General features: G+C 39.9%; 2 protein-coding genes across 5 annotated transcripts in view; one reads left to right on the top strand and one right to left on the bottom strand.

The window, feature by feature from the left end:
* The window catches only part of TMEM144 (transmembrane protein 144), a 32651-nt gene extending 26867 nt beyond the window's left edge, over window positions 1–5784 (bottom strand). Inside the window, exons 1-2 of one of the 4 annotated variants that reach the window (XM_045831117.1) lie at window positions 5572–5784; window positions 1546–1717 (exon numbers count right to left, since the gene is read on the bottom strand). In XM_045831117.1, coding sequence (XP_045687073.1) covers window positions 1546–1654 — 109 coding nt within the window. In that variant the 5' untranslated portion in view covers window positions 1655–1717; window positions 5572–5784. Of the gene's footprint in view, window positions 1–1100; window positions 1166–1545; window positions 1718–2246; window positions 2304–5571 lie in introns of those variants that run through there. The other 3 variants (XM_045831119.1, XM_045831118.1, XM_045831120.1) reach the window with 3 other exon arrangements.
* GASK1B (golgi associated kinase 1B) overlaps window positions 1–13548 on the top strand; it is a 115609-nt gene that overhangs the window by 30888 nt on the left and 71173 nt on the right. The window lies entirely within an intron of this gene.

The following is a 13548-nucleotide window of genomic DNA, read 5'->3' as shown; positions in this document are numbered from 1 at the left end:
GTACCTTTGTCAGGCTTCTGCACCATCAAGGGTTGGGGGTGGAGGGATTGGGTGAAAGGAAAAAGGACTCATGGACATGGACAACAGTGTGGTGATTGCAGGAGGTAGGGGGGCATAAGGGAGTTAAACAGTAATGGAAAAATATAATTAAAAAATAAAAAGATAAAGGAAACATTGACATTCAAAGAAATACTAAGGCAGTGATAACTCAATGTAGCACTTCTGACTCTAACTTTGGAAGATGTTTGCCTGTTTCTGTGGAGCAAAATAAAAATGGCTGTTAACCTTTCAGATGAAAAAATGTAGGATCATAAAAATGAAAGGAGACATCATTTTACAAGTTCTTCATTTTATATATGGGAACTGAGAACGAAAGAGCTGATGAGGCTTGCCCAGGGTCACACAGCTGAGAAACACGGAAAAGCCAGGTTCTCTCTCCCTTAGTGTGTTTTATGTTCCTCTTTTAGTAGTTTCCATTCCTTTTCTAACTCCAAAGGAAAAGAAAGGCTCTAGAGGAAAAAGAATTGTAATTCCTCAGTCTAAGTTGCATCAAGACATAAGGAATCGGGGAGACAACGCATCTGTTTCCTAACAGGCGTTCACTGTAACATGTCCAGTCCCTTCTCCTGGCATTAATATAAAAGGCAAGTAGATAGAAAGAACTGTTGCTTCTTCCCTGAAATGCTCATTACAGTCAGTTCTACTACAATGTGACATTACAGTCCTAAAAATCACTGCACTATGCAAAATCATGCAGTCAAAACCATAGAGCTTATGGGGAAATTGGGGCTAGGGTACAACACAAAAACTTCATCAACAACATGTTAGAAAAAAAGATCAGAATCTAATAAAAATGATGGTATAGTTTTACTGCACTGGTGAGGTAGTTAAGAAATTCACAAATGCTACAATACATATGGCTCTATAACATGAAAAGGCCTGAAGTTTGCTTATGGAAGTAGCATCAGAAGGGTTGCAGCTTGGAAGCTCCTGTGAAGGTGGTGGACGGGATGTTTTAACACGAGACAAGAAAGGTTGTGGTACAGCAGGAGCTTGGGGACATTTAAGGGGTGTGTGTGTGAGTGCATTTTATGGATTACCGTGCATCTTCATTTATCTGGATGAAGTTTTCTGTGTTCGCCCAGTGTTTGACCAGAGTTAAAACTGCACTTAAAGAAACACAAAATTCGTGTTATACTAAAATTGTCCTCTGTTCTATCAATTGTTTTGGAAGTTGCTGTTTTCAAAACAAGTGTTATTAGTAGAATGAATTCCTTCCTTCTTTTGTAAACGTAACAGATATAGCCAGAAATCTTCAGTGACTATCCATCCTAGCTTTACCATGAAACAGTCGTAAGGTTGTCCTACAATGACTACCTCTCAGATCAATTGGCTTGGCATTATCAAATGATTTACTTTAAGCTCAATTCATTTGGTACCCCGTTCAAAAAAATTTACTTTTGTAGCCATCATTTTTAAAGACCCAAATAGAGAACTTTGTATTTAAAAATAACTTAAGGTTAACAATGAAGAAAAAGTAATTACCATCACCAGTGTTATATTTTTTAAGTGGCACATAGTTTGAGCCAAACAAAAGGATGGCTGCAGAAGAGGAGATGAAACCGATGGTTAGGTCTGTTCCATTGTTGCTCATGGTTCCAGTTCTGCCTGAGGGTGAGCTGCTTCACTTTAGACTTGATGGAATTTTCAAGTGTTTCTGAAATAAAAGAAATAAAGATTAAAAAATGAATAAGTTGTGAATCTGTGAACCAACTGTGATCAATACATGATATTTATTGATTTTTTGAAAAGCATAGTGAAATTATTTCTTCCGGATAAAGCATTAGGACATTACAAAATGGTGGTATGTTCATACTTCTCGTTCATTTATTATTATTTTTTTTTACCAAAAAACTTTGTGATCTCTAATCTCTAATTACAAAAAACTTTGTCTTCACATTTGGAAAACCTCACTTCTTCTAAGGTCTAGAAATGTTACAGAACAGACAAGGGGGGCCTGGGACAATATACTATTATTGAAAGAAGGCTCCGGGTCCATTATGTCCGCTGCCAGAGGAAAGACATCTCTCAATGCCAGAGATTCGTGAAAAGGAAAGGAAATGTTTATTTAATGCTATACAGACTTCAAGTAGTGACCTAGTGTCTTCATCAAAAATCCTAAAGTCCCTTAAAACACCCACAGACACAGTCCTTCCTTCCTTCCCCCTTTGCCCAGTCCAGAGTACCGTATCTCAGGAAAGGAAATAGAAGTCCATGGCTCAGGCAGTCCTCTGGTTCTTCCCAGTTACTACTCCATCTCGACTGGGAGACCTCCCTGGGTTCCCAGCACCCTCAGCTGAGTCGCCGGGATCTCTGCTAAAACCAGGTGGTGGTTCCCCTTCTAAAGCTGTGGGGGTCCCCGCTCTGTCCAGGCCTCGTGGTTCTCCCTCTCAGGGCTGCGGGAGTCTCCACTCTGTCAAGGCCGCGTGGTTCTCCCTCCTAAAGCAGCATGGTTCTCCCCCAATGGCTGAGGTCCTCCCCATTCTGCTAAAGCCACGTGGTTCTCCCTCTCTGGGATGCGCATGGCTCTCCTTCTCAAAGCAGCATGGTTCTCTCTCCTAAAGCAGCATGGTTCTCCTTGCAATGGCTGCCAAGTCTGGGTTTTAAATCCCCGCAGCCAATCTTCCTCTGCAGCCTCATTTCTGACTCCTCCCACACTCGGCTTCACTTGCCAGAATTCATATCCTTCCAGCTTTACTGGGCTGCCATCATGAGTCTGGGCAGGTGTGGCCCATGTCCTGGAGCCAATCTTCTCCGAGCTGAGCTCCACGCAGGCGCTGTAGCTTGGGGGATCTGCCCCCAGTCACGTCTTGGTGAGGAAGTTACTTCCATTCTCCTGGCTCAAAGATGATCACAGCTATTTAACATATCTAAGCGACCAGCCAAAGGCTATAGATATGTTAAATGACCACACCAGAGGGTAGCTGCAAGGCTGTTGCTATGCAAAACAGATCTCAATGGCCCTGCTCCATTTGTCCCTTCCCCCAACCCACACCCTGGGTGGGGGGATGGAAACATCTTAAAATCTCCTGGACACCTTAAGTTCTGGACCCCATTTTAAATGCCCATTTGGGGTCCCCCTCTTGGCTGCACCCTGTAACAGAAACAGTTTTATTACAGTATAAAAAACTCTTTGTATGTAGACAGGTATAATGAAAAGATCTGTGGACTTAGAAGTCTGTTTATTTAAGGTGATTGTTGTGATAATCAAATGAGACCACGTGTGTGAAGACTTTCAGGACTATCAGAGCAGTAACAAGCAAAACCTTTTGTTGCATTTCCAACAGGAGCTTCTAGGCATGTTTAGGTTGAATTGCTGCTACGTGCTCAGGATCCCCTAGAGGTAAATGTACTTTTCTTCATCATTAGTACCACAGTGTGTATTATTTTAAATACTTCACAAAATCCTCTATCTTTATGACTTTTTAGGAAACTCAGCAGGTAGAAGAATTTCCCAAAGATCTTTTCAAGAATCTCCTAAATCTGTTCAAAATTTAGATTCTTGAAAAATCCCTTCAGGAACATCCTCAAGTAGTTCACCCATGGTGTGTTGCATCATCCTATCAGCCGGCCAGCAGAACAGTGAGAGGCAGCTAGCTCAGCAGCCCTCTGTGTCATCTGGTAGCCACTAGCCACAGACGGCCAACTACATTTCATTTAAATGAATTACAATTAAGTAAAAGAAAAAAATTCAGTTCCTCAACCACGCTACACACATTTTAAGTGCTCAACAGCCACACAGAACCAGCAGCTACTGTGCTGGGCTGTGCAGATGGAGAACATTCCCCTCACTGCAGAACGTTCTGTCGGACAGCACTGCTGAGCTTATTCGGAAGTTCTGGTTCCCCTATGAAGAGAAGACCTAAAACCACAAGTAGCCAGGAATCAGGTATTTTTCATAAGACAATATTTGGAAAAGGCTACTGAACATAATTCACTTTTTTATTTGTGCAAGCTACATAAGAAAAAAAATGACACAAAAGAGTCCTTTAATCACAGGAAGAAACCAGAGTCTTCCCACAATACCATCTTGAATTTATAGTTTGCACACTGACCTTCTGGTTCACTTCTCCATGTAAACTGTTTGAAACAGAATTGAGGGTAATCTAGTCTTTTTAAAATTTGCCCTCCAAACTTAATGTCATAGTGATAAGTTCTTTTTGGATATATATTGAATAAAGTACATCTGAAATCACATTTCCTTGTTATTTTACAATGATAAGCATTTACTTTAAAGGTGTTTCATTTTTGCAGGTGTCGTTCCCTAAGTGTTCTTACAGACAATGTTAAATATAAAACTACTCACAATACATGTTCTCTGGCATTATTATGGATAATTTGACTGAAAACAAGGAAAACTTCAAAAGTGCTGAATTAATTTTAGTAAGAATAATATCTGTTTGAAATTGTGTGTACTTTCTTAAAAAACAAAACAACAACAACAAAACTGCTAGTAAGACAGCATCCACCATGGGGCTGGAGTTGAGGAAGACACACGGAGGCTTATTTAAACACAGACACAGTCACACTCTTTCAAAAAAAATGTTTTAGTCCTGCAATGGCTTACATAAGCAGGCAGGTGAAATTTGCTAAGATACAGCAATAGGTCACAGGGCTAGGAGGTGCCTGGGAAGGATATCACAGGACTAAAGAGACACAGAATTAGGTGTTAGCTAAGAAACCAATTTTTTAAAAGAATATTAATAAAAATAAGCAAAATGAAACAAAACCTTCATAAGCACATTGATAGGAGAATGTCAAAACTTCAAAAGTAGCAAATCATTTTAGTGAAAAGATGGCTCTATGAAGAATACTGACAGCCCCGAACCTCCCAGATTTCACCCCTGAAAGAGTAATTTGAGTGCTCATCAGGGTGCACGACCTGCATTTTGACTGCTGAGTGCACATTAATCAGTGTTACTTCACTTAAAGTTACTTCCTGCAGATAAATGAAGTTTATTGCATACAGCTCTGGTACATTTCAGAAAGTGTGTGATGTAATTTCAGTGTGGGTTGCAATATGCTCTAAGGAAGCTTACGTCTTTCTAAATCAATAAAATTTTTGTGGAAAAGAAAAGCAGTATCACTTTGTAAAGAAACTTTAATTTAATATACTTTAAAGTAGTTTTTAATGTTTACTTTCAAGTGCCTACTGGTATTTTATTGAACTATATTTGCACATTTTTTTCTAGTACTTTAAAATAATTTTATTAATAAATACTTCTCCAAATTTCTCCTAGCTATTTAAATTTCTATGCAGGCTTTTTGTGTGTGTATGTTTGCTGTTTTCTGATCTGTTTGTTCCACTCCAGGGATTTCAGTTTTAGTTTCATGTTAATTTCCTCAAATCTTCTGGCAACCTCTGCCAGTGTCTTGGCTAAAATTAGCAGTTCTTTAACGTACTTATTCTGAGTTTTAATTTTTTTCTTTTTAATCATTATCATGTTTTGAAAAAACATGAGACACTCCCCTGCAAAGTTACGTGGGTTTACTTTCAGTTGCTGTACTCACTGTGCTGACACGATCAGATCCGCCTCCACCGCGCTGCTGTGCGGAGCCTGCTCTGTTCTTCCTTCTGCCGCCCAGGCACCTTGCCAGCCACAGCCTCCACTTCCTTCTCAGACAGTTATCTGTGATGGGAGACCTGGGAGGGGGCCCAGAAGGGCTCTTGCAACCAGGACCCTGAGGCCTTGTTCCCTGGGCTCTCCCGGCTGCCAGGCCAGTCTTTACTTCCTGTAGGAACAAGGACCTACACACCTGGCTGGAGGAGGGGAAGGTTCTATCACAGGAGCTCCGAAGGCCTGGCCTGAGAGTGGTAGGATGGGGAACACCTCCCCTCATCTTCTGTGCGGGAGTGCGTGGTCATGTGACTCCCGTGACTCTGACCAGGGGTCGTCAGGCCCTTTGTCAATCTACCAGCAAATGAGAGAGGCTTTTGTTCATTTGGAGAGGTGATTTTTCAGGGAACTCTGACCATGTCACCTTCTCTAAACATCACAGAACTAGGCATTATTTGTACTATTTATGGATAAAACCAAAGGCCTCTTAATTCAGAAATTCATCTGAATCACTAATGTCACTGACATCTCTTGTGACATCACAAGGTTTTACTTGTCATCACTGGGCCTTATAAATGCACCAGAACAAGCATCCTCACATTTATCTAATTCGTGCTGAGTGCCACATGAGAACTATATAGGCTTCTCACTCTCGGCTGCGCATTACAATGGCCAGGGGAGATTTTTTTGTCTTATTTATTTATTTATTTGTTTGTTTGTTTTTGAAATACTGATACCTGGGCCCTGCACAAGAATCTGGAGGGGTGTGGCTCAAGAATCGTTTTCTTTTCTTTTTTTTTAAAAGATTTTATTTATTTTTAGAGAGGGAAGGGAGAGAGAAAGAGAGAGAGAAACATCAATGTGCGGTCGCTGGGGGCCATGGCCTGCAACCTAGGCATGTGCCCTGACTGGGAATCGAACCTGCGGTCCCTGGTTCGCAGCCTGTGCTCAATCCACTGAGCTACGCCAGCCAGGGCAAGAATCGTTTTCTTTTAAGTCTCCTCCATGAGACTCACATTGTACCTCAATAGTTGTCAAATTATATTGACAGTAAGAATCAATCTATTAAGGGGGAATGTGTTAAAATGCAGATTCCTGACATTCTGGTTTAGATTTTAAGAAACATTGCTTTAGTTTCTCACTCTGGTATGTAGCCACAGACTGCCTATGACTATTACATTTATATGAGGATTAAAAATTCAGTAGTTCGCTTGTACTGGACACTTTTTGAGGGCTCCATAGCCACGTTGCAGATTTTAGAATGCTTTGGTCATCACAGAGAGTCTTGTTGAACAGCTGTGTTCTAGACTGTTAGCTCTGGGAGTGCATCTGTGGCCTGTATGGGGTGCTACCCTTCATGGAGGTTCCAGAATGGCAAGGGACACAGATATGACCAAGTTCAGAAAGGGGAAGTGCTGGGTTCTCTCCTAGTCTGAGAGTTCAAAGAGGGTCTCTCTGAGGAAGCGGCCTTTAACTGAGGCAATCCAGTGGTTGGTTAGTTATGGTTGTGGAGTTACTAGTAGGAGAAACCATAAGGACTGTCCAAAGAGGAGGTATCCTGGAGGGAAGTCCTGCTTTAAACATTCACATTTATAAACTATAGTGTATCATAAAGAAGAGGAAGAGTACCATGTCCTTTGAAGAATTAAAGAAGCTAAGGCTTTTCGTGTAAGGGAAGGGATTAATTAAGCAGCTCAGAGAAATTTGAAGTTCCCCTTTCCACACATACAAATTTACAGGTACACACATATACCCAAACTCTCTCTTCCGAGAAATATAGGGCCCGAATACAACTGTTGATCTTTGTGTTTAAAAGAGACCTCCATGATTGTGTGGTTTGTTCTTGCTTCAGATTCACATGGAGAAAATGAGATTCCCAGTGTAAATTCCCTAGAGTCTAAAAGTGAGTTGGGGGCTAAGTCAGACTTGATGATATTTATAACAGAATATTTCAGTTCAGTACTTTCCACGTCAAACCACGGAGCCAGACCAAATATAGGCGATCTGCTGCTCAAGCTGAAATTTTTCTTTCAAGTTGTTCATTTGCACTAATGACTAAACATAAAAATCTGTATTGGAAGACCCTTCACAAGTAGATCAAGATTAGTTTCACCTCAGTTTTCTTGTATATAAAATATCAATAGTAAGATCTGTGTATCTCTCACCATTTTCAGTAGTCAAAAGCTATATGTAAAATATTGTTAGGACTTCTGGTTTCTGCACTAGTATTTGAAGATCTTCAAAGTGGGCACTGCCATCATCACAATAAGACAAAAACAAATTGAAAATCAACAATTCCTACCACCGATACCAGAGAATTGAGGTCACAGGGCAAATCATTGCCCTGAGCACTGAAGACGCAGGTGAATGCAGAGAATCACAGCTTACTAGGAGCAGAAGCTGCTGGAGTAGCGATGATGGGTAGAGAGCACTTAAACAGTCACTGGGGACCTGCTAGAAACTGATGGGGACTAAATGAAACATTGAAAACCTGGGGAGGCAGGACCCAGTGTCAAGGGAGTATTCAGACTTCAGTGGGTTTTACCTTCAGGAGCACCTTGAGGTTCTGTCAGTGAAGATCAGACAAAAATTCCCTCCTGCTTCTGGCAAGGGCAGGGAAAGAACAATCATTTTGAAATATACCCAGCCTTCAGTTCCCTGAAACAAAGTCTAGCCCTCAAGGGAAACTTCTTTATGAAAGTGTTTTCTGACCAAGAAGAGCAATTAGACAACCGGACCCCTTCCTGCCTTTCTAGCTGGCCTGGTTAAGAAACTCTTTGGAAGGTCAGAGCCCACGAATTCTAGCTCACGAGAAATGGAGATTTAATCATAAAATTCCCCAGTACTTTATTACCATCATAAAGATGCTCCAGGATAATAAGAGTGGATTACAAAGGGGAGATCTGCGAGACACACTGTTGAAGGAGTTTCTAAGAAAACCCTGAGACAGAGGAGGAGACAAAAGGACTTGAAAGGAAACTGAAGCCTCTGCCTCCTGCAGCCAGAGCAAACATTTGGACACAGCCAAACTCCTCCCAGATAAACATAAGGCCTCACACTAGAGGCCTATTTATCTTAGCTCCTATTATCCAATATATCATGTCTGGCTTTCAACAAAAAATTACAAAGTGTGCTAAAAGGCAAGAAAAAAATACAGTCTGAAGAGATAAAGGAAGATTAAAACCAGACTCAGATATGGCAGATATTTTATAATTATTGAACTGGGAGTTTTAAGTATTTATAACATGCTGAGAGCTCTGTTGGAAAATGGGGACAATATGCAAGAACAGATGTGAAATATTAACAGAGAGATGAAAACGCTAAGAATCAAAAGAAAATGCTGGAACCCAAAAAATGCTGCACCAGAAATGAAGAATACCTTCCACAGCTGAGAAATAGTCAGTGATCTTGAAGATATGTCAATAAGAACTTCTAAATTTAAATGTAGAGAGAAAACAGTTTAAATGGGAAGAAATGGAATATTCAAGAATTATGGAAAAATGCAAAAAGTATAACATATAGGTAATAAGAATACTGCAAAAAAAGAGAGAAGAAATATTTGAACTAATAATGGCTGAGAATTTTTGAAAGTTAATGACACACCAAACCAGTTACAGAAAGTCAGAGAACACAAAACAGGATAAAAAAAAAATCTACACAAAGGCCTATCATATTCAAATGGTGGGCACACAACACAATGCACATATTATGTATCATAGAAATATACACTTGAGACCTATGTGATCTTGTTGGCCAATGTCACTCCAATAAGTTTAATTGCAAAATTTTCAAAAGAATCAAACAATGACAAAATACTGAAAGAAGCCAGAGGGGAAAAGACACGTTGCCTATAGGAGAGCAGGAAGAAGAATTACATCAGACTTCTCTTTGGGAACCATGCAAGCAAGGGAGAATGGAGAGAAATTGATTTAGAGTGTTGAAAGAAAACCCACCAAGTTAGAATTCTACATCCAGTACAATTAACTTTTGAAAGTGGAGGGGAAATAAAAACCTCTCGGACAAACAAAACTGAGGAAAATTTTCACTGGTAGACCTTCCTTGGAAGAAAGAAGTTCTTCACAGAGAAGTAAAATGATATAGGTCAGAAACTTGGATCTGCACGAAGAAAAGAACAGTAGAATAGAATAAATGAAGGTAGAACAATTTTTATTCTTCATTTATTTAACAGATAACTTTAAAGTAATAATAGGAGCAGTGTATTAAGTGATTATAGCTGGTGGATAGTGAAATGAGTGACAGCAATGTTATAAGGGAGAGGAGGAAGGAATTGGGAATAGTCTATTATAAATGACCTGAACTGCCTATGAAAGGTATCATGTTATTGAAAGTGGATTCAAATGAGCTCTAAATGTATACTGCAAACTCTAGGCCAATTTCAAAAGAAAAAAAAAAGAAATAATTTAAAAGAAGTATAACTGATATGCTAAGAGAAGACAGAAAATAGAATTATATCAAATATTAGCTGAAACCAGAGAAAGCAGAAAAAGAGAAAGCAAATGCCTAGACCAGGGACTGAACTGCAACCCAGGCTTGTGCCCTGACCAGGAATTGAACTGACAGCCTTTCACTTTGCGGGACAATGCCCAACCAACCTAGCCACAATGGTAAGGGCTCACTTTAACTTTAAAGACAGATTTAAAGAGATGAAGAAAAATACACCATGCTAACATTAATTAAAAGAAAGCTGGCTATTTTAATTTCAGGCAAAGCTGACTTTGTCTCAGAACAAAGAAATCATCAGGGATAAAGATGGGTATTGCATAATAATAATATCAACTCTCCAAGAAAACATTACAATCCAGTGTATGCACCTCACAACACAGTGTCAAAATACGAGGCAAAACAGGTAAAACTACAAGAAGAAAGAAAGACAAATCCACTATTTTAGTTGGATCTTCAGTACCTCTCTGTTAATAATTGACAGATGCAGCAGGCAGAAAATCAGTAGGGAGCTAGTGAAACTGACTAGCACCATCATCATCTGGCTCTAATTGACAGTTATATAATATTTCATCTAACCATAGGTAACTAAACATTCTCCCCAAGCTTACAGAGAACATTAGCCAAGATAGACTACATTCTGGGCTATAAAACACATCTTTAAACATTTAAAAGAATAGACATCATACAAAAGTATGCTTCAGACCAGAAATAACAGATGAAAAATCCCCAAATGTTAGAAATTTTAAAAACACATCACTAAATAACTCATGGATCAAAGAAGAGTTCTTAAAACAAAATATATTTCAAAGTGAATGAAACTGAAAAGGTTATTTATCAAATTTATGAGATGCAGTGCAATCAGTGCTTAGAGAAAAATTTACAGCATAGGATGCATATATTAGAAAAGAAAGCTCTGAAATCAATAATCTAAGTTTCCATATAAGAAACTAGAAACAGAAAAGCAAACTGAATCCAAAGTAAACAGAAGAACAAAATAACATAAGTTAGAGTAGAAATCAAGGAAATTGAAAACAAGAAATCAATAGAGAAAATCAATGAAACAAAAAGCTCCTTACTTGAAAGATCAATAAAATTGATAAACCTCTAGACAAACTAACTAAATAAAAGAATAAGAAAGATGACACAAATGTTATTATTAGAAATCTGGGCTTCCAGTCAAGATGGATGTGTCAAAAACACAGCTCACCTCCTTGCACAACCACAGTGAAAATTACAACTAAACTGAAAAACAACTGTAACTCAGAATCGTCAGGGAATTGAGTTGTGCGGAAGTCCAGCAACCAAGGAGTAAAAGCAATCACATGCTTTATCCAGATGGGTAGGAGGGGTGGCGGGGTGGAGATGTGGAGATGTGGAATAAACAGTCCTATACCCACGTGTGGTGGATAAAAATCAGGAGGGATATCTCAGGAGTGAAGGATCCCTGCCCCACACCAGACCACCTAGCCCAGGGTTCCAATGCCAGGCAGATAAGTCCCCATAACTTCTGGCTGTAAAAACCAGTGGAGGTTGGGATGGTGGAAGAAACTGGAGGATTCTCAGGTGTCTCCTTTTAAAGGTCTCTCAGTGGACTTAGGACTTACACAGACTCACTCCCTCTGGGTTCCAGCATTAGGGCAGCAGCTGGACAGGTATCAGTGGCATATGGGGAGAAACTGAAGTGTCTGGCATCAGCATGAGTGCTACGGGACAACTTCTTCCTGGATAAAACTCCAGAGGCCAGTCAGTGGACATAGACCCCTTTCTGAGCCCTCCATGACACAGAGCCACAGAGTGGTGACACCATATCAGAGATTCCTTCAACCTGGTTCACATGGGTAGCCCTGCCCTAGCAATTATCTAAGGCACTGTGCCACCCAGCTTACAGATGCGCTTTTTTACAATAGGCCACGCTTCTAAGATGGAGTCAAAGCAGCTCTACCTAATACACAGCAACACACACCAGAGGCCGCCAAAATGAGGAGACAGAGATTTGGCCCCAATGAAAGAAGAGAACAAAACTCTAGATAAAGAACTAAAGAAAGGGGAGATAAGCAATCTATCAGATGCAGAGTTTAAAATACTGGTTATTAGGATGCTCAAGGAACTCAGTGGGTACTTCAATAGCATAAAAAAGACCCGGGCAGAAATGAAGGTTACACTAAGTGAAATACAGAAAACTTTACAGGGAATCAACAGTGGAGTGGATGAAGCTGAGAATCAAATGAAAGATTTGGAATGTAAGGAAGAAAAAAAGCATTCAATCAGAACAGCAAGAAGAAAAAAGAATCTAAGAAAATAAGGATAGTCTAAGGAGCCTCTGGGAGAACTTCAAATAAACCAACATTCAAATTGTAGGGATGCTGGAAGGAGAAGCAAATGAGGAAGAAATTAAGTTTGAAAAAAATAATGAAAGAAAACTTCCCTAATTTGGTGAAGAAAATAGACATACAAATCCAGGAAGCACAGAGTCCCAAACAAGATGGATGCTAAGAGGACCACACCAAGACACATCATAATTAAAATGCCAAAGCTTAAAGATAAAGAGAGAATCTTAAAAGCAGCAAGAGAAAAAGCAGATAGTTACCATGGGAACAAAGGAGTTCCCATGAGACTGTCAGCTGATTTGTCAAAGGAAACTTTGCAGGCAAGAAGGGGCTGGCAAGAAGTATTCAAAGCAATGAAAGGCAAGGACCTAAAACCTAGATTACTCTATCCAGCAAAGCTGTCATTTAGAATTGAAGGGCAGATAAAGTGCTTCCCAGACAAGGTAAAGCTAAAGGAGTTCATCATCACTAAGCCATTGTTATATGAAATGTTAAAGAGACTTATTTAACAAAAAGAAGATGATCAAAGTTACGAACATTAAAATGGCAATAAATTCACAACTATCAATAACTGAATCTAAAAATCAAACTAATGAAACAAGCAAAACAGAAAAAGAATCATAGATATGGAGATCATTTAGAGGGTTATCAGTTGGGAGGGGGAAGGACGAGAATGGGGGTAAATGTACAGGGATTAAGGACTACAAATTGGTAGGTGTCAGGATGGGCAGGGTAGGACAAGTGGGAATCTAGTTACAATTAGCATTTTGGACTACAAGTAATATGGCAACTGAACTCTGACCCAGAAGAGGTGACCGACATCAGACCAGAAGCCACCAATGCTAAGTTGCTTCTTTGTTCACCAAGAACCAATCCTTGGCTCCCGCGCGAAGTCAAGCCATATAAAACTCCCAGCCTTTCCCTTCTCCTGTGCGGTCTTTTCTTAGCCCTTTCTCCGGGCAGGGAAAACGTCGCCTGGGAGCACAAACTTCCAAAATAAAGCTCATCTGCCTGTTTCCATGGCTAATTGGCTGTTTATTTCCTCGGCGGGGTCTAAGAAAACCTTACAGTAGGTGCAAAAGAGATAGGGGGATATTAAAAACAGTATAGGAAGTGGAGTAAACAAAGAACTTATATGC

This window comes from Phyllostomus hastatus, unplaced genomic scaffold, assembly GCF_019186645.2.
Source record: "Phyllostomus hastatus isolate PE091 unplaced genomic scaffold, TTU_PhHast_1.1 phas_contig_159, whole genome shotgun sequence".
Lineage (NCBI taxonomy): Eukaryota > Metazoa > Chordata > Mammalia > Chiroptera > Phyllostomidae > Phyllostomus > Phyllostomus hastatus.
This window is presented reverse-complemented; position numbering and strand designations above follow the sequence as displayed.